This window comes from Corvus cornix, chromosome 2 (assembly GCF_000738735.6).
Source record: "Corvus cornix cornix isolate S_Up_H32 chromosome 2, ASM73873v5, whole genome shotgun sequence".
In the NCBI taxonomy this organism is placed as follows: domain Eukaryota; kingdom Metazoa; phylum Chordata; class Aves; order Passeriformes; family Corvidae; genus Corvus; species Corvus cornix.
Window position 1 is genome coordinate 114,745,535 of NC_046333.1, and position 22,313 is coordinate 114,767,847.

Below are 22,313 nucleotides of genomic sequence, written 5' to 3' on the forward strand. Positions count from 1 at the left end.
AGCTGGTGTGAAGGAGGGAGTTGGTTTGCACAGCCAGGATTCGTGGATGGTGGGCATCAACAGACAGATCAATGCAGGTATCCCCATAACCATGGCTTTAATGGCTTTTTTGAAATGGCCTTCAAAGCACAGGGTCACGTTTATTATGTATCTCTGTAGGTGCAAACTGGAGGCACAAGTAAATGTGAGCACAGAAATGGAGGACAGAGGCAGGAAACACTTCAGATCATTGTAATTGTTTTCTTACATGAAGAGATGCTTTGAGAAAGCAAAGAAATGCTGCCAGAAGCAAACATGTCAAAGCCCCTAGAAAAACAATGGAATCGAGCACACTTGGAACTGAGACAATTGTCTTAAAAAGGTGCTTCACTTCCTTCAAGTGTTTTTTTCAAAGACCAGTTCTCAAACTTAATTAGTATTCCTAAGCCATAAAAGACCTTCTCTGACATGAAAAATGGTAAAAGACATGTAGAAAGCAAATGTGTTACCTTAGCTACCTGTTTGGGGTGACATTTTAAATACAGAAAATAAAGCTGACAGAATTATAGTGACCTTTCAGCCTGAACAAATAAAATAACATCTGCCAAAACTAAATGGCTGCCTCTAGCTGTAGGAAATGATAAGCATCTTTGAACACTCATACACAGGCCCTTGGAAGAGTTAGCTTTAGTAATGCTTACTAGTCCTTAGAAATTTATTTTTGCTGCAGAGCATGGAAGGCTTGAATTCCCAGGAATATGGTGAAAGTGCCAAGGGACCCACAGGGACCAGCCATGGCTGTGTGTGTGGCAAAGCCATCTGCATAGTCTGTCACCCTCTTAACCTATCACATGTCCTTGTTTTCTTCAGAGCACCCAGAAGGAGCTCTTCACTATATCCTTGTATCTTTCTTTATGCTCCCTATACATGCACATTTCTGTGTATAGAAGCAGTCTTATGAGTTACATTACCTCTTTTTGAGTTTCCTGTGGAGACCAAGGGCATATGTGTGGCCTGGAAGCCAGTAGCAATCAGGCAGATTGCTGTTAGAAAGGAAACTGGTAGGTCTAAAAAGGGAAAGCTTCTCTTTAAAATAATCTGCATAGGAAAAAAAAAAAAAGAAATTGCAAAAATTACTTTTTCCTGCTTCCCCAAGCTTTTTTAGCTTCTGGTCTCATCTGTAGCAGCAGATAAAGCAAGTTCTTAATTGTGCTTTTGAAAAGCTGAGAAGAGCAGTTTGTAGTTTTTATTGCCTCCTTTATCAGGCACATTTACATCCCTCTCCACCTTCACCTCAAATACTCCTTAAATTCAGACTGATCACAAATGTGGAAAAGTCAGTTCTGCACTTGGATGACCGGGATACACAAAGGAAGGAAATGTCAGGGAGAGAGTGGTATTTTACCTAGCTAACTTAGAAGGCAAGCAGGCCCCATGAATTGCAACTGTAATTAGCCAAAAATACTGAAATTCTTAATGGGTTGCAGAGGTTAAAGGAAGTTCATGCAATTTGCTGTCTGTATTAATATGAATGGTTTTCAATTTAAGCAAATAATGCTAAACAGCCATATAATTAATATTACTATTAACAGTATTATTATTAGTGTTATGTATAACTTCAGTTGCACTTAGGATTCTGAGAGAATTTTTATTCATTTTGCAAAGACCTAGGAAGACATGTATCATATTTTCCTTGAAAAAGTCATAAAGTAAAGTCTAGGCTGAGAATCAGACTTGGAGTACGTGGCATTTTGGAGACGGGGTGTCAGTCTAAATAAGGAATTTCATCACTGGCATCTGTCATATGTCTGAGGGATTTTCAGTGGCAGGCATGGATAGCTAAAAGATCTATCTGCTTCCTAAACATATTTTTTTAATATTTTGTTTATTTGTAAGCTTTCATTTTCACCAGTGCTGTGCTTACAAATCTGACCATAAGTCCTGCCATACCAATCTCTTCTTAGTTTTTGTATTAACCTTCCATGGTGACTGGCCCAGTAGGTGAGGGGAGAACAGTGAGTATTTTCTACCTAGACTTGAGCAGGGCTTTTGACACTGTCTCCATCAGGCCCTCGTCGACAAGCTGGTGAAGTGTGGCCTGAAGAAGCAGCTGGTGAGGTGGATTGAAAACTAACCGAACAGCTGATCTCAAAGGGCTGTGACAGTGGCCTGAAATCTATTTGGAGACCAGTAACTAGCAGTGAAGCCCAGGGGTCAGTGCTGGCTCTGCTCTTGTTTAGCATCTTGAGAAGAGTTACATGATCTGGATGATGGGGCACAGTGTGTCTCAGCAAACTTGCTAATGACACAAACCTGGGAGGAATGGCTGATACACCGGAGGGTCCTCTACAGGTTGGAGAAATGGAGCACCCTGAAATTCAAAAAGGAGAGTGCAAAGTCCTGCACCTGGGGAGGAACACCCCCATGCACCAGTATCTACTGGGGAATATACTCGGCTGCAGTATATATTCTGCTGGAAGGCAGCTTGTCACAAAAGGACCTGTGGGTCCTGGTGGGCACCATGTTGAGCATCAGCCAGCAGTGTGTCCTTGCAGCAAAGAGGGCTAATGGTGTCGTGGGCTGCATTAGACAAAGGGCTCCCTACATGTCAAGGGAGGCAATCCTACTCCTCTATTCAGCAATGCTGAGGCCATGCTTGGAGTACTGTGTCCTGTACTGATGTCCCCAGTACAAGAGAGATGTAGAGTACTGGACAGAGTCTGACACAGGGCCACAAACATACTTAAGGGACAGGAGCTTCCCTTTTCTGAGTAAAGGCTGAGAACTGGACTGTTTAGCACAAAGAAGAGATGGCTCAGGGACCAGCTTATATACCTGGAAGGAGAGTGCAAAGAGGGCAATCAGGCTCTTTTCAGTGGTGCCCAGTGACTGGACTAGAGTCAATGGGAACAAAATGAAACTGAGTAGGTTCCCTCTGAACATCAGGAAACACTTTGTGAGGGTGACAGAGCACTTGCCCAGGTTACTCTGGAACGTTGTGGAGTCTCCATTCTTGGAGATGTCCAAAATCTGTCTGGACATGCTCCTAGCAACCTGTTGTAGGTGATGGCTCTCCTTGATCAGATGACCTCCAGAGGCCCCTTCCTACCTCAGCCATTCTGTGATTAAGATTGCAATGGAAGGGTGAAGGAGATCACACTAAGTTTGCCAATTTCAATGGATATACTGTGGAAAAATTAGGGTTTGGATATCCTTCATAGCTCTTTTAACCTTCATTGAGTTTAGGAGAATTAGAACTGGGAGGTGTTTTCTGCCCAGGTGGAAAGGGATAGTGCTAGATGCTTTGTGAGGAGCAAGTGTTCCCTCCAGAAGTCCCAGTAGAGCCTTCCAGCTCTGACATTTCCCTGCTCACCCCCATGAGGAGCAGATGGCCCTATTGTTCCTGGCAAGTCCCTGTCCAGTTTTACCACCTTGAAAGCATTCCTGTTCTACATCAGGCTCTTAATTTCAGCAATTTTCAGTGTGACAGTGAATTCAGACATGAAAGTGCTGGTCTTGTTTATACATATACGTACGTGAATTTGGAACTTACAGCACACAGATTTTATGTTTGTTTAGTTGTATTTGTAGCATTTCAACAGTATGGTCTCCCAAGTTTTACAAGTCTTCTATCAGATGTTATATCTTTCTCTGCTGGAATAAGATGCCTAAACAGCAGGGGAATTACAGATTATACATATGCATGTGTATGCAAATATGGTTGTGTTTTGTGCTGCAAAACTGATCTTACATCCAGCTAAAAATAGTATTTAAAAAATGTTCGTAGGCCAAGCCTTAGCTGAACCTTTTCAAACCTTTCTTCTGTTCCTGCCACAGCAAAAAAAAGTCTTTCTTAATTCTTGTTTCGTGCCTGTGTTATCTCTGCCTTCTTTCCTGAATAAGGTTTTAAACAAAATGGCTGTTGAATTCAGACTCAGTCTCAGCATATATAAATTCATGCCCTTTGATATAAGCCATTCCTTGAAGCATTTTTCTTGAAGGCATTTTACTATCCTTCAGTGCTTCTTGGATTTTGTGCTATTTTTTAAGATGGAGCCCATACTGGAATCTAGAATTCCAGTTAGACTGAAAACCGTAGATCTCTAATGACCACAGTTTGCTTTCAAGTCCTAAATGTAGTTGCTGTCTTGCCAGCTCATGTTATTTTCTCCTTTGGCTTGTATGCTGCCAGCATGTCACCTCTTCTATTCCTTCTTCTTTTGCTATAATATATTGATAAGGGGTAACTGGGAGGTCTGTAACCTGGCAAAATTCCCTCTAGATTCCTCAGAGTGTTTTTCTCACTGACACCCTTTGGATTTGGCCTATGGGAATTGATGAAAGTCTGACATGAAAATGCTGTCATTTGCCGTAGACCTTTTTCCCCAGGCAAAACCCAAGCGAGAAATTTTATTCCTAAGATTTCTGAATACTAGATTTGCTAAGCACACAGTGCATGGTGAGGTATTCAGCTTGGTATTCAAGACCATTTCTTTGTGAGATGCTTTTCAGCCCTACTAATGCTATTTGCTGACAAATTTGTTTTTGAATTGATTCTTATATAAAATTCTTCAAGCAGGCAACATTTAAAGAACATTCTCCATTAGTCCAGACCACTTACAAGCACCAAGAGGAAGTTAGCTTGAATTCTTGTTGAATAACACTGCCAGCCATTTGAATATCACATAAAGATCACACGAGCACTACCTGTCTGTATCTTAATGAGTGACTAATCCCACATTATTTCCTGAGTGTTTATAGATTGCCCCATCCAAACATTGACCATTCAATTTATTAGGAGTTTTTTATTGGAGGATTAGCTAATGGCTTCTCCTGAATACTTCCAAAGAAAATGCTGAGGCATAGACTGCTACATAAATAGGATGAATAAAAAGTTATTTACAGCGGAGATATTTCCAAACAGAATTCTCAGCTGTGTATTTTCTCTGAGCCAGAAAGAGCAAGCAGGTCCTATAAAAGCTCTTATAAGCAATTTGGAGAGATTTTTGGAGGAAGGAAGGGGAAGGTTGGCAATAGTTCAGTTTTAGTGGTTAGTGGAGGCAGCTATCTCCTGCTGTTTCACAGTGTGAGATTACATGCTAGGCCCCCAGAGGGACACAACCCAGATTCATCCTGGCACACACCAGTGGTCATGAAAGAAAGATGTTTATATGGAAGGAAACACATTACATTTTGTCTGTGGGGATAAAATGTAGTATCTACCCTAGCCATTCTGATTCTCTAGTGTTTGTACTACAGTTGCTTCTCCTGACTTTTGCAAAAGACACTGCAGGCATCTCCTCTGCTTTAAAAATGCAACTTTTTCATTTCCTGTATCAAAGAAATCACAACTGCCTGCTCTTGTTCTGTGAAAGTTGTCACTGGAAATCTGCATAATCAGCAGGCAGATTTATCTACTTAATTTATCAAAGGCATCAGGGAAAGCAACAACCAACATGGATTCTTGTGAATACTCATGTAAAGGTATTCCCTCTTCCAGATGATGGGTTTGACCATGAGGTTGAGAACTTGCCACTGAAGGGTTCCCTTACAAAGCAGTCACGACGTGGCACAGGAGTGCTCAAGGGTATTTACCTCACCAGCTTCTCTGCTGCTCCACCGCAGTGTTGAACCCTTCCTTCTGAACTGTTCATATCAATAAATAGCCCATATCCCTATGGGCATGGGATGAGAGATGGATGCTGGGAGAAACTCAGCTGTCCCAGAGGGGCCTGAGCATCTCCCTGTGTGCAATGTAAATAATAAACACTGGTACCCAGGGGAACAGCCTGTCTCCAGACTGCAAGATCTCCAGCCATGGAACACTGGTTTAAAGAGTGTGCCATGGTACACTTTGCTCCTGTGAAAACAGTGGTAAAATAGGCAAAGGTTCTTAATACCTTATCCTGGTTTTATCCTTGTGTGGTGATGGGATGCTGTCTGGATGCTCCTCCAGAGATCTGGGAAACACACCTGGTACCCCAAGCTGAGAAGCCAGAAACACTGTTCTCCAGCTGTGCCCACTCTTACTCTCCAAGCAGTCATTTCTTCAAGTGCAATCAAATAGGTGATTGGGGGACAGGTGCATCTTCCTTGCCAGTCTTGCATGGCAGGTCTCAGGACCATTTCCAAGGGCTATCATCATAAGTCTGTCAGAGCTGGGTGGAAAACAGGGAAACAATTCAATTCCTTCTGCAGCCCCAGGGGCTGGTGAAGTGAGGATGCCTATGATAATGATTATATTCCTGTGACAGGTGCATGGTACAGATCCTTGGCCATGACTAATTGCCTTTCCAGGGAATGCCTGGAGCTCCTTGGGGGATTCTGTGCTTTTCTGATCCCTGATTCTTCTTGATATCTCCAGACTGAGACGAGGTAAGCCAGGATTCACTTCTTGGGGTGCTTTAGGATGACTAACAGGCAGACAGGCTTAGAAGGAAATGAAAAATATGACATGGGGAGGAAGGGAGGAGAAGAGAAAAAGAAAGTCAGTGTAAACCACTATTGGTTGGGAATCTCAGCTCTTCTTCATAGGACAGAAATAGCCTTCCACTTGGCCACCCTCAAAACTATGTAAGGCTGTGGGGAGGAAACCAGCAGGAGACAGTCACAGAGCAGACTGTGGATCAGGGTTTTAGCTGATCTCTTTAGAGACCCCTGGCATTTACCAACAGAACCACATTTTCCTAACATTTTCAGGGAGCAGTGCTTCAGAATGCCCATAAGGACCCTTTCAACAAAGCAGGAAAGCCCTCAGTTTCTAAGAGGTGCAGAGCAGGGCAGATATCTAATCTCTTGGGAAGCTGCTTGCCGTTAGGGGTCTGATCTCACACGGTCAGGGCTGCAGCATTGACAATACATAAGAAACTCCAGTGTTTCCCACAAGTGCAAACCAAGGAAGCCTCTGAGAACCTCTGAGGCCCAAAGTGATTTCATCAGCTTTTGATGAAGCAGTGCCTGTAGTTAAAGGGCACACAGGTGTGCGATGCCATACAGGAAATGACAGTGCAGTAAAAGTTTCTAGTTTTGCTGCTGAACATGCCTAAATGGCCTTGTCCCCTGATTGAAACAGGAAAGGCAGCTGATATGTAGCACCAGTGGCAATGCCTGGTGAAGAAACTCTGAAAAACAAAGCTATAGACATCTGCAGCATACTGTGAATTTTTTTGTTATTTTACATCTGCGTTCTTCTTTTCAATTTTAGCCATAGTTGATAGTGAAAAAAAATGCACTGATGTTTACTCCTAAAAAGTATCTGGGCAGCATCTAGAGGAGCTGTGGCCAGTGGCTGTGTCATATTTCCTGACAAGGTTATGCCATCCCTGTCACGGGCAGTGGCACCATCAGCTGCCTGTCTGATGGGTCCATGGCCACTCAGCTCCATCTGCCCTCTGCCCTTGGTCCCCAGCACTGTAAAAGGGAAAGCTGACCCAGGGATGAGCACCACAGGCATGGTGGGGGCAGCCTGCCACCACAGGACTTCACCAGCTGATTGGGATGCAACAGAGCCTCCAGGCTGACAGGGAGCCCTGGGAGGCAAGTGCATACTGGGAATACCCCAGTTTTGAAAGGAGAAACATGGAGACAATTAAACTAAACAGCAAACTTGTGGGGGTACTTCTGTCTGATCTGGCAGCATGTGACAGGCAGGGTGTGGAGATATCACCTCACTGTGTGCAGAGGCAGAGGGTTTGCTGCCTGTGTCACCTGAATCTGCAGGGTACAGAGAAGGAAGGGACAGTAAATCACTGTAAAGCTAGAGGGGGGCTGGCAGGGGACAGCCCAGCATCCATGCCATTCAGTGCAAGCATCCAGGCTGCACCTCATTCCAGTGCAAGAAGATTTGTTTCCTGGAGAGGGCCTTTGCCTCACACAGGGTTGAATCCCACCATGGGCTGAGCAGCTGTACCCCAGGGATGAGGGCAGTCATTAGAGGAGCAGGCTACTTCAGGTATTTCTTTAGACCACCCTTCCTTCTCCTCATTAAACCTGGACCTAGTTCAACCTAGTCCTGCCATCCCCCTCCACCACTGGTTCACAAACTGGAGGTCTGCAGTTTGCACATGTCAGGAAAGGAAGGACAGTGCTGGGTATGACTAGTTACAGTTGGGGAATTCACAAAGTAGCTAAATTCAGATGGCCATAAAAATTTAGATGACCATAAAATGCTGCTGTAATACAACTCATGGCCATTTGAGAAGGATCACCCAATCACACAAGATGCCAGGGAATGCTTTATGGGTCGTAATGAAACAGATGTAATCATTTTGTTTATGCTCATAAAGTGCCTTGCTTTATGTTACAGGAAGTAAAGCAGTTATTTTTCTGATATCTTAAATACTGCAAAGTAAAATTAAATACAAAGAGTTGTGGTTTGTTTTTTATCTTTGTAGGGTATGCATATTCTGGAAATAAGCCTATTAGTGTCTCTGATGATGAAATATTCCCCAGTGGGATCTGTCCTCGCATGGATCTCATCTCAGTGACACAGATGAGGATACTGCACTCATAATTTAAAGTAAATTAAGTCCAGACTTTTGACTGCTGGTAAATTGCCAGAACCGTGCTTCGTTGGACAAGTTTTGGTCACTGCTGTGCTCCAGAATGCATTTCAGTTTCCTTTTGCACATTAAACCTTAATGGTCCCATCAAAGATAATTTGATTGGAAAATTAAAAGTTGGCTGGTTTTCCCTTCCTAGAATAAGGAATTAAAACTGAAGGGATTTTTTTGTTTCTTCCGAACAAAAAGAATAAGCATTAGCATGTACTGCTAAGGCAGTAAGTCTTCCTGCTAAAGAAACTTTTTTTTTAACTATTCAGGCACACCTAATAAAAAGGCACATAAGAAGTAAAATAGAACAATCTGTTGTTATTTAACATGGCAAATACTGTTGAGATACAAACACGATTAAGTTTTCTCTGGTAACCAAGCAACAGAAGAAAATACCACTTATCCGAATTGCTGTTTATTCTACTGAATTTTAGCTTTGCAGTAGTGATTTTCATCCTCTACACCTCAAACACAGAAACAACAACTGTTTCTGGTATGGCTGAATTATTTAATATAGTGTTTGATGTAGGGGCAAATTAGGCATCAGAATAAATGTCTAGGACTGCTCCAACTACCCATTAATGACTTTGATCTTCTCAAAAGAGCTTCACTAGATTATGCAACATAAGCAAGCATCCTCTACAGACTTTGGCAATTGCTATAAAATGGACTACGTGAGGCATGAAATCAGAATAATTTCATTTTTCCAAAGAATGCAAATGGTGTCTTATTCATGTGTATCATCCTAAGGACCTTTTAGATAAAGCACATGGTAGCAATGTAGTCTTTGACACTTCTAAACTGAGGACTTTCTTCTAGAGCTGTATATATTATCATCAGATGGATAATTTCATTATGGCAAGAATCTGTAGCAAGTGCTCCAAGCCATAGCCAGGCTGGACTCACATATGGCTCTGCATTCACATATGCACATTCTTGTTGTGCACGCTGTCTCAATGAACAGCAGATGAACATAACTTTTCCAATTCTCAAAAATCAGAATTTGTAGCAAAATATTTGCAAAAGTCGTGGGACTGGAAGAAAGGAGGTAAAAGCAAATAGCAAACTTTGGGGTGGGAATCCCAGGGGAGCTCAGAAGACTCAAAGACATTGACTGAGCCAAAGTATGTGCAGCAAGAACAGCTAAGTCCCACATGCCTGGGAACAACATGTCCACCAGTAATAAGGGTTTGGTTTCTCTGTTTCACTTATTAAAAGCCTCCGCTATCTGTATGAAAAAGAATGGTGTCTATGAAGGATAATGGAGCAGCTTCTGAAATAATGTCTTAGAAGCAATGGGCATAAATGACACCCAGATACTATGAAGTAAACTGAGGTAAAACTCAAGCTATGTTAAATCACTGCCAAAAGCATCTTCAGTTTCAATGATACCAGGATATTCACCAAAGGTATTTTATAAAAGAGTAGATGAATTGTAGGCAGGTTGGAAACGTTTAGCACAGGTGCCAGTGGCACCTAAACACTCTTCCAGAATAACTGACTCTGAGGAATTGTCTCCTGTTAGGAAGGTATTCTGGGGGCCTCCTTGCCTGCCTTGTACTGGAGCAAGGCCTGGGAAGAAGTTCCCAAGAACAAGGGAGAAAGGAGTTAGAATTTTCTTCACGCAAGAGAAAGGCACGTCCTTCTAATCACAGGCTTCCGAAATATCATCTAGATTTGAGTGTGCTAACTGAAAGTTACACCTTGCTGCTGCAGAAAGGTGTAGGTTGGTCAGCTGCCAACTCCTGAGGAATGTACTCTGTAAGATTATTTACATTCATCCTAGTTAATCAAGCAGTGGTTCTACAGTACTTTAAACATGGAAAGCGCTCCTATAAATATTTGGTATTATCGTATAATTACACTACCTCATCTCAATTAAATGCACAAGTAGGCATGCTTTAATCATGTAAGTGAATTGTTACCAGAATTATTTCAAATGTAGGTATCTCAGTCTATGCTGACCATCCTCAAGATTGGTGTGTGAACCTGGAGCAAAATGAAGGTTCTTGATTTTGGAAAGACTGGAGAGCCACTGTCTTATCAGAATGAATGTCTCTTTCCCTAGAACCAAAATACATTTTTTTCCAAATACAAATGTAGGCAATTTTTTTATTTCTATTTGTCTTGCATCTTGGACACCTGTTGTGGACAGCACAAGGAGTAGCCTGGTTTTCTGTTTGGTTTTTTACTTTACTGCCTTCCCTCATTAATATAATGGAAAAAGAATGTCGCTTGTGGTCTTGTCTCAGATTCACGTCCTTCAGGGTTATGCTTTATCAGTGGTCTGTATAGTGTGCTGTGTGATGCACCGAAATAAATTAAAACAATTAAATGCTGAAAATTTCTCTACTTCCTCCAAAGGTTAAGACATTAGGACTCAATAACAATATATATGTTGCCATCTGATTTTCAGTGACATAGTTCTCACTCCGTTGTATTAATTCTAAATATAAGCTTCTTTAAATCAGCATTAACAACCCAAGCAGTGGTCTGTCTTCATTAAAATAAAAAAAAGAGAGAGTAAAAGAGTATTTTAAAATAATACGGTTTTGATATTGCTTTTTCATAGTACATTTCATAGAATCACAGACTGAAAGAATGGTTTGAGTTGGAAGGGATCTTAAAAATCATCCAGTTCCAATTCCCTGCCATCAGCAGGGACAGCTTCCTCTAGACCAGGTTGCTTAAAGCCCCATCTAGTCTGGCCTTGAACACTTTCAGGCACGGGCCATCCACAATTTCTCTGGGCAACCTCTTCCAGTGTCTCACCACCCTCACAATGAATAATTTCTGTCTTATATCTAACTTAAACCTACCCTCTTTCAGTTTGAAGCCATAATCGCTTGTCCTACATGCCTTTGTAAGAAGTCCCTCTCCAGCTTTCTGGTACTCCAGCTTCAGGTACTGGAAGGCCACAATAAGGTCTCCCTGGAGCCTTCTCTTCCCCAGGCTGAGCAACCTCAACTCTCAGCCTGACTTAATGGGAGAGGTTTCATAGTCTTCTAACTGCAAAATCTCTAAGAAACTCTAAGTTTTTCTCCACAAACAAGGGAACTATGAAATTGTAGGATCTTTTTGTGGAGTGCTTAGAGTGGTGGGGTTTTTTTTGATTTTACTCTTCTAGTGAAATAAATTTTAATGGACTATCTTGATTTATTAGACAAAGTAGTTACTTTATTAGATGGCAGTATTGTTACCACACTTTCCATTCCTGCTTCTTTTCCATTTTTTGTCTGGTGCTCTAACCCTCAATTCTTCACTCTTTTTCATCTTTTTTCCTATCATTTAAATGCTATTTGGGAACATGGACAGGCAGTTTTTGTGTATTTGTAAGGAACCGGCAGAAGACTGTAGTTGACTGAATGCAATCACAACCAAAATAATAACATTCACACCCGCTCTTTCAGGTTCATTGACATCAATTTACCCCACAATAAACCTAAGACATTTTCTAATGCAGAAGTCTTTACTACTTCTTCCTATATCTTTCTGGAATAACTGTATATAAGACTCACAACCTGGACTCACATAAAAATGTGAATTTCCACCAAAACAATACCAGAACACCAAAATATAAAAAGCCTTTAAATCAGGAACTACCTCTGACTGTGTCTGTATGGCATTTGCTGACAATAGGCCTTCAGTGAGGGTGTCTAAAGTGGAATTACATAATCCATATATATATATAATGGAATGTGTCATTACTGCAGTGTTAAGCTATATTTGGAAGCCACTACAACAAAGCACTTTCTCCCATTTTTTTCCCTTCTATTTCACTATCAGAAAAAAGTGTCTTTGATATATGAATCATTTTATGAGACCATCTTTTATTTTAATAACTGCTAATTTGCACACCTAACATCAATTGCTGGTGCAGTTAATTGTGGATGCAAATCAGAATGTTTACCTGTCTAATCACCTGATTGTGCCTATAAATCAGTGACAGTAATTATGTGTGTAAATGCTCATTTCAGCCTGAAGTTAATTTGGCCAAAATTGAAAGGACAGGAAAAATATACCACTCTAGGCTGAAATTTGGTCCTCAGTGTGTAAAAACAGAAAGTATCTTCCTCCTCTACATCTTGTGTTTAAACTGCAGAGAGCTAAATAGACAAAGAGCAATGATTCCCCAGTCCCCGATAACTCACTGCCAGTGTTTCACAATAAAGTGCAATGGGAGAGGAAATATTTCTATACAGGTTCATTAATCACAACATATTTGCCATGCACAACCACTCTGCAGAACAGGTAAAGAACCCTAGGGGTCCTCACCTGCCACAGTATGTCATTTTTTTAATAGGAAAAGTATTTTTTGTGCAAATGCTGTAGAACCAAAGTTGCAGATGGCTCCACTGGCAGAGCTAGAGCCTCCTGGCACAGCCTTCAGCAGCCACAGCTCCTTTAGGAATTTATATCAAGGGTTAGTGTTACCTTAAAAGAAGGATGTTGAAGATGCTCCCACTATGTGCAATATTCCAAGGTGTGCCCCTCAGGAGGACAAGTTAGGCAGGACAAACAAAGCCCACCCAAACAATAAACTGCAGGAAGAAATACAAGCCTTACCTGTCCCTGTTGTGCTGCAGGACTTTAATGAGAGGTCTAGGAACAATTAAATGGATTGTGACTGAGAACCTGTGGGTCCAATGGACCCCATTAACAGAACTGTACAGCAAAAGATGCCTTTCCAGCTCAGTGGCTTTCAGACCTGGGCAGCAGGCCATTTCACTTTACCTAACCCCAAGGACACCACAGAGCCCCAGTTACCCCATCACACTCTGACCCATCTAGACCTGCTCAGTGTTTTGCATGAGAGTTACAGTTGGCTTCTTGTTTACTGTACCTCTGTGGTCTCAATCTCAATGAGCAGTTCACTGCTGCTTCACTCCCACATGGGACTTTGATAAAATTCAAAGCCACCTGGTGTGATTTTAATTTAAATGTGAGGTTAATGTGTTTTCCTTTTATATTGCTATGATGTGCATTGTCAAGAGAACTGCTGCAGGCTCAGATCTGTCCTCTCAGCTGTTTCTCTGTGCTACTCCCTGGTTTTGTCTGGTGAATATTCCTGGATAAAAACTGCTGCTCTGAAGTAGAATGTGCATTGGGTAGAAGAGTGCATTGGGTACTAGGGTTCATTGGGACATTCTTCAAGGGGGCCACCAAGTCTCAGGCTCTTTGTGAGTCAGAGGCCAAAAGTCTTCTCATCAGCATAAGACACTTCCAGAGTTAGAGCTGAACAGTGTAGAGATTAAAGGTTGCATACAACTTTTTTAAAAAGAGATTTCACAATTCACCATGCTCCACCAGTTATGAAAAGGGTTTTAAGACAAGAACTTGTGGAAAGAAGAAGTACTGAAATAATTTATCTCAACTAATTAGAACAATTCGTATTGAAAGTGGTTAAAATTTACTAAACTTTTTCTAATTATAAAATAGGATCTCACTTTAAAAAATTGCTGTGAAAACATATTAAAAGTATCATAAGAAAATTCTGTCAGGAAGATGAAAGATACATCAAGAAAAAGAGAAACAAAAATCTACAGCAGTTAGTAGCCCACCAGGGCATTACAGTAGGACACAAGGCACCCTGATGCAAGGCAACACCTTAATCTTCAGAATTTTTCATTGAGTGAGACTGGGAGTTTTTTCAGCCAGGTTAATTAGTTTGGAATTAAAATTGTAAGAACAATGTGGGAACTTTTCTGACACAGACTAACTGAGATCAGATCACAATAACAGAGCAGATCAAAGGCCACCCAGAGTGATCACTCTGCTGTGACTCAGGTGTGTCAAGGGACGCTGCTGCAAGCTCTGCAAGGGTCACCACAGGCATCACAGCATCTGGGTACTGGCCTTCAGAAGACACCCCTTGCTTCCTAAAACCACTCATTACTCCTGCACCCACCAAAATCTACTTTATGGTCTGGTTACCACGTGTTTTTCCTGCTGATTGCACAGGCCACAAGAGCTGACATGCTTTGACAATTGCTCCCTTTATCTGCTGGTTACTACTGGGAGCAGCAGCAGCCTGGTGGGTTCCTGGCTCCTGCTGCTTCTTACTGCTACTGCTGCATGGGAGCTACCATAGTTGAGTCATTTCTGATCTCCAAGGGAACCCACAGCCAGATCTCCACGCCTCCCAAAATAGGAACTCACAGCTACATCTCCTCTCCAACTGAAATAATCAAATGATGAGGAAAAAAAACCCTATCTATTTGGCAGTATCTGAAATATAGTACTCAGTGCATTAGATGGGTGGGAAAGCAGGACAATAAGCTCGGCCATGGCAGGGGTCCAGGCTAAGACCACCCCAGACTTGCAGTGCAGGTGGTCCTCCGAGTCCTAATAGAGCCATGCGGAAGGAGATTAGTTCTTTGCAGGTTCTCATTTAAGAGTCAGTTTTGTTCCCCTCATTATTGAAAAACCTCTGAGGAAGGCCATATAATCAAGATACCACCCTTATAGTTCAAATTAGAAGACTGGGTCCTTGAAAAAAATACTATTTAACAAATAAGACAATGCTAAGCTTTTTTAATGGCCTTATAAAGGCTAGTCTTGTCTTCAGTTTCATTTACTCTTATCAGATCAACTATTATAAATTTAAATACAACAATCTTTTAAAATATATGTTCATTCTTTCGAAGTACATTGAACAAAATTTTATTTGCAGGCAGAACTATAACCTGTAAAATATCATTCTGTGCTTCCATAACCACTCTCTTTCATTTCCAGGTATTTTCACACGATGTACTTGGGTATCCGGAGTCGACAAAGCGGAGAGAATGACAGATGGCGGTTTTATTGGAAAATGGTGTATGAGTATGCAGATGTGAGTATGCTGCATTTGCTAGCCACCTTTCTGGAAAGTGCACCACAGCTGGTCCTGCAACTCTGTATTGTTGTACAGACTCGTACACTCCAGGCTCTCCAAGGTAGGGGTTCATTTAATCTATTTATTTTTTATAATTTTTGGAAGATGTAATTTCCACACAGAGATATTTATCCTTCTTTCAAACTGCCATGTGCCTTGTAGTCCTGGCATAAGAGCAGATCTTGCCTGCTAGCTGCTATTCAGCTGTTAACAATAACTCTGTTAAGAAAACCTGTGTTATTAGAGGTTTTTTTAGCCTTTCTTAATGGCCCTGGGCTGTGGGTAGGATTTATAATGTTTTGCTTTCTGCATGTCCTTGTGTAATAGAAGAGCTCTTCTGATTCTCCACGGGGCCAATGTGAAAATTGCATCAATCAAACTATTGCTCTTCTCCCTATGCTTTTTTCTGTGAATGTACAAAACCCTGCAAACTGCAGTAATGAGGTTCATATGGCATTAAGCAAAACAGGAGATGGCACAGGAGATAACAGCAATTCTGTGAAGAAACGCCGATGTTTATGCCCATCGGTTCTTGGCCATGGTTATCTGAAATAATACAAATCATCTCTCTAGCAGTACTCATTCCTTCACACTCTGGGTTTCATTCTAAGGTTGATGCTTTCAGGAACTGTGGCTACTTCTTTAAAATGGTAAATGCATGCATATGTCCTGCTATATGGCTTTGTCAGTGATACAGTTATTAGAATATCTTATTCACTACTGCTTTTTTCGTGCTGCTTTTGGCTACCTGACAGCTGTCCTTTTGTATTGTGCCATTGTTTTGCCTTATGGCTGCACCTGGACAGAAGTTTTTTTTGCAAGGGAATGAAGTGAATGAGATCTTGGGATCCAGAAGATGACAAAAATGTCGTGCGGCAGTGAGGAGGGAAGGGAGAAGGGAAGAATCAGAGGGACAGAGAGAGGAAGGAAATGCAGAATTTTTGTCATTTGTTTTAAGCTCATGTGCTTACCACTGTACAAGACAAAAATATGCCAGCACCAAGAAAATTTTGGGTCTGGTTAGCTTATTATGAGTAACATGCAGTGAGACTGATAGGGTAAAAAAGGATTGGGCACAAATGGATAAGTGTGAAGATCTTGATCCTGGGCAGTTTCCTGTGGACAAATCAGAGGATTTACCTTTACAGTGCTCTGAACCGTCATGTAATAAAGAGCTGTCCTTCTTCCTATGTTTTTGTTTCATTAGTTCTATAACTCTGCCACCTTAATGGGAAAAGAAAACCAAAGTTTCTATTTTAATTAGTTGGTGCTCTGTACAAGGAAGTTTGCCTAAGCACTTCCTACAACTATTCCTCAAAAAGATGACACCAAGTTCAAACTATTATCATTGAGGAGAATGTATTATCACTTCAAGATTTTTCTCCCCAGAAAAAGAGAGCCCAGAAAGAGACTTAGGAGAAGAACATAGACAGAATACTGTATGGTCAGCTTTAATTTAGCTATCTTCATAAACTATTAATACAGAATGCCTCTCATCCTCATTTTAGTGCAATAACAGATCTCTCTCTGAGAAACGTGCCTGGTGAGTAGGCACTAAGTCTGTGATACACTCTGCAAGTGGTTGTTAATTAGAGAAGACCTGAAATGCTTCCATTTAAGAGGCAAAAATTGTTCCTGCAGCCTGCAATCAGTTCTGTGAAACCTATGTATCAGAAACCAGAAAGTAGTAAAACTATAATTATGGATTTCAGCTGAAAAGGTTGAAATTATTTACTTATGCTCTCTTCCCCCATTTTCTTCCAAATTCCACAGAGAAAAGGATCCATTAAAAAAAAACCTAAGAAAATTAAACAAGGTTGTAGTATTTTCTTAAAAAGTAGTACCGTTATATTCTCATGATAAAAGCTAGTAAGTTTTAGCATCTTGCCAGCTGTGAAAATCCTTTCTCTGTTCTCTCTTTTTTCTTAAAGAAATGATAAGGATAATGCATTGCACCATAGGATGGTGGATTAGCTGTGAGGCTGCATAAGAAGAGCATAATTCGTCTCAGTGGTATCATGCTACAAATGGGTGTTTTAAAAGGCCCAGCCATAAGGTGTCTGCTTCAGCTGGCTGTCCACTCACTGAGCCTGTTAGAGAGATTTCTAACATGGATCAATAAACAGGGTGTTTGATTGATTTTCTCTGTTTAGGGAATGCTACTTGTTTTTTATTGTTGTTCTTTTAGTTCTCTGTCCCACAGGACAAAGTTATTATGAGAATTGTTAAGTGGCCTCGCTGATCCATGTTCTTAAAGGTATATGACTTTCACAAACCACAAATTTGGCATGGGAAATGAATGGTCTGTATGCAGGGTATTTCTAATATTAATCTATTAATGACTGAAAGAAAAACCTTTAAGTATTTTTATTTATGAAATTCTATATTTTCAATTCCAAATGCAACAAAATAACATCATTCCCAACAGGAGAACGCTATCAGCATTACTGAAGGTTCCAAGTTTTTTGCAGTGGGTGTTGGCTTGGTTCAGATTATTTCTTATTTCAGTAACTAAGCCCTGCTAATCAAGGTAAGAAATACGTGCAGACGTGTACATGCATCCTTATGGGGATCAGGAAAAATTTTGTGCAGCGTTTGCAAAACCTTCCCTCTCAATCTCCTGTGCACTGCAGTGAGGACCACTTCAAAAGCCCAGAGGATGCACCACAGGGATTCTTTAGCACTTGCCTGGCCTCCCCAAGCATGAATTTAAAAACTGCAGTGTAAGCTTCTAGCAAGGATTGTGTACCACCCTATCATGACCCTGCAGCAGAGAAAGGCTTGTGTGGGAGGCCATCGACAGTCATTATGGAGTGGCATCTCTCTTCTGCATCCTCATCCAGAGATATCTGAGTATTAATAAAGCAACAGCTAAATTATTATCTAAAAATATGATTCTTCTTTAAGATTTCGTCAAAACTGGCACATTTAGAGGCAATGTTCGTTCTTAGGTCCCACCTGAGTGGAAGGAATGAAATTGCTTTTGGGGGAAGCTGATGATTTCTAGGTGCTAATTTCTCAGGAAGATAAACAACTTCAGTTTGATGGTGGACTAAGCTGGAGCTGTGCTTATGCCCCTATTACCTCCACTTTTTACACTCTGGTGATTCCTTTGAGTTTGAAGAAATATCTACTCTCTCGAAGGCTGACTGATGTGCCTTGAAATAAGTAATTCCTTCCTCTTTTCCTCATGGGAGTCTGTTTCTCCTGCTTTTGCTCTGAGTACAGGGACGGGGGATGTCACACAATGGGTAATGCTAGCCCTGGGGTGGCGAGGGAGGACACAGCATCAGGGTAGATAAGGAAGGTCAGGGCTGTCCCTTTATGTGGCATCTTGTCTTGGAATCCTGCCCACAGACTAGCAGTCGTCCCTAGGCACTCTCCTTTTACTTACTTCGGTTTTCCCACTATGCCATTTCATTTTAAAAGGCTTCTCATGTTAAAATGAGTAAACACCAGCAAGCAAAAAGTCCTGCTGGTCATCTGATTGGAAAGAGACTCGCACTGGTTGTCACACAGATACTACTTTCCTATTCGAGGGTATGGTGTTCTAACTACACCTAGATGAGCAGATAGAAAGGATTACTCCCTGGATTTACCACAGATTTCATTATTTATACTGTATTAATTAACACATTGCCTAAATTATAGATTAGCTTCTCATTCCTGTTTACTGCATTGACAATTTTTTCTTCATCAGCCCCTGGGGGGTTTGTTCTGGCTTCTCTGTACAGTGCTATTAATCAAAGTCTCTATCAAAGTTTAATCAAAGTCTAATCAAAGTTTATGTCATATAAAGCTGCATTTCTTAATGGGAACTGGCAGTAGTGCCGAAGCAAAATGAAAAGTTCAGACCCATTTATAAATTCATCAAGTTTCATTGAAGTCACCACATACAACAGAGCTACTGGATTCTGCTGAAAACGCATTTCCAGGGAATCTCTCTGGCCAAACATTTGCCCATTTTCTACCAACTCTGTTGGGAACCCTGCACTGTTCATATGCTGACACCGCAGCCAGTGTACAAAAGTTCACAGTGCCACCAAGCATCATTCTCCAGTCCTTCTACTCCAAACAAATTGCTGCTCCTGCCTGAGCTGAAGAAGAAGCTCAGAGACTTGATAGCAGTTTATGACATGGCTGATAGGTCCTAACTTTATCTGGCAGAAGCAAATTGTGTTGTTAGCTAGTTCATTAAAAAAATCTTCTGGCAAAGCTCCACGTTGTGCATCAGGAACTCAGACTTTTCATATCAGCCCAGTAAACTGAAAATCATTTAAGGCAACAATTTTTTTGTGTTACACTTTTGCACGGCTTTTCTTTTTTGTTACCTTCACAGCAATTTTGGATTGCTCTGTAAAATGCTGCCTACATTTGCTGTGCACTGTAAATAAATAAATAAATACATACATACATACATACATAAAAATAATTCTGATGCAATGTCTTATACAATTCAATGTATATTTGTATGGAAATAAGGGGCAGCACTTAAGTTCTGGGCAAGCTGCCATTACTTTTCTCTATGTTGTCAAGGTTCTGCACCACTGCAGTTCAGCACCCAGCCTTTCCAGAGAGAAACTAAACCAGAGCCACCTATAGTTACAGATTCTGCTTGAAACTTGGCAAAACAGATTTCCAGTGACAAGGATCAGCAAGTATGATACACTATGGAGGAGATGTGTTTTCTGCAAATGACTATTAAACTGATCTGCAGGTCCTTTTGCAAATTTTAAAAATGTTATCTTGTGCTCATTAGGATAGAGCCATCATGTTTGCATACCCTTGTTTCTGACAGTACAGGAGAGGACTTCCTGAAGGTGATTATGTCACATAATCAGTTTCATAACCTGATTACAATCTTAAAACTAGTTATACCCTTAGTATCTAATATACCAGTTGAAAGTTTAATTCTCTGATTGATAGAGACCTACTGATGCCTGTCCTGGCTTTTAATTCTATCAGCAGTCTGTCCATATTTACTCTTGTGCCATCCTTGTTTTTACACTCTTTCCCCAAGGAAATGAGGGTCATACAATTATATTGCCCATTTCTGTGCTTCAGTCCTGCTTTTAAGAACTTCTGATCCATTGCAATATTTCAATCAAGTATAAGAGAATAGCCGACGTCTCAGAGATAATTATGATTTTTCAAATGTTGTGAAAAAAACAGTCAATACAAAGAAAAAATAAATTAAAATAATTATTATTAAAAAAAAATTTAAGAGAACCTCCACTACAGGGTAAAGCAGTCAGTCTTCAGCCAATATTTTTTTTAATACATACCAGCCACCAGTCATCCCAAATATGCATCCTTCCAGACAAGGAATTGCACTGCTTTCCCCTGCCCAGTGGGACTATTGCGAGTGACAAATGGGATTAGGGAATAAGATATACTTTGATGGGAAAGTAAGAATCATTCCTCCTGCTGTGCATTCTCTCATCTCATGAGAGATTCTGAATTCTCTTCATAGACTTTTTCTTCATCAGTCCCAGTCTGAATTCATCTTTGGTGTATACAGATGACCAAGACTGCACAGAAGACTCCAGATGACATTTATCCAGAGCCCCCATATTTCTCATGGCAATATCTCACTAGGTATGATCTAGGGTTGTAATTCCCTGTTCACTCACGTATTGTGCTAGTTAATCCTAGTTTTTTCATGATCCTTTAAAACACACAGGGTCTTCTGGTGTCATGTCACTGATGACGCTTCGATTGCATTAAAAAATGTTAGCAACTAAATGCATGTAATGAAATTTCATCTCTTTTCTACTTTTCCAGCCTGCAGGGTGCCCCTGATTTTTCCACATACCACTTTCCTTTCCTATATTGACAATGTTTCCCAAACACTTACTAGTATGTTACATTTTAAACAAAGGTCATTAAGAGAAATTTTTGAACAAGATTGGTTCCAAGTATAATCAGTATTGGAAAACGTAACAGTAACTCTACTCCACCCCAAGGGTTCTTTCTTAACATTTCAACATAATCTGCAGTATCTTTGTTTAAATAGCTCCTTTACCTGCCTTATTTCTCTTCTACTATTCCCTAACCTCTCAAACTACTCACCAGTACTTTCCCATTAGCATTGTAGTCACCATTCTGCCATTTGATAGATTAGATCTGCCACATTTTACTTGTTGAGAAAGGGGTTATAAAAGAAAGATATATAGAGAGATGCTCTAGACTCTGTGGCTCTTTTATGATCTACTTCTTTTTTAACATATCCATTATTTTTCATACACTTTCATGTTTCAAGGCCAGGTTGGGCAGGGCTTTGATGAGTCTGATGTTCCTGAAAGTTGTCCCTGCCCATGGCAGACAGGTTGGAACTAGATGACTATTACTGTAGTAAATATTACCGTATCCCACAGCCAGAGGGAGGAGGAGAGAAGATCCAACAGGCAGGAATTGTGCAGCAAGATTGATTTATTTAATTATTTTACAAACTCTTTTATAGACTTTTTCTTCATAGTCTAATTGGACAAAGAATCAGCCACCCCTTGGGGTGATTGGCTAAAATCCTAAAACATCCATTGTCAAAATATTTTTCTACTGTAGCATAAACAAAGCTTTGCAAGGTCGCAGGTGTTCACAGTTTATAGAACTTGGCTAATATCTTCCATGGGAGAGAAAAGTAGCTCATGGACTTAGAAAATAGCAAGAAAAATTCTTGCTAGCAGCATTTTTGTATCCACAGATGACCTCTAAGGTCCCTTCCAAACCAAGCCATCCTGTGGTTCTATATTTACCTTTGTTTTCAGTTAATTATTGCTTTAAAAGCTGCTCTAAAGCTTTGTGTTGTTTGGAAGCCTACACTGTAGTCCTGCTTCAGCCAGGTACTTGTGAAATGCCTCCTTTTCAGTCACATGGCACCAGTTCTAAGATGCTTCTCACCAACAGCA

General features: G+C 40.8%; 1 protein-coding gene across 1 annotated transcript in view; it reads left to right on the forward strand.

Annotated features, from left to right (window-relative positions):
- Window positions 1-22,313, forward strand: part of XKR4 (XK related 4) — a 236,768-nt gene that overhangs the window by 124,467 nt on the left and 89,988 nt on the right. Inside the window, exon 2 of the mRNA XM_039549272.1 lies at window positions 15,267-15,466. Coding sequence (XP_039405206.1) covers window positions 15,267-15,466 — 200 coding nt within the window. The remainder of the gene's footprint in view (window positions 1-15,266; window positions 15,467-22,313) is intronic.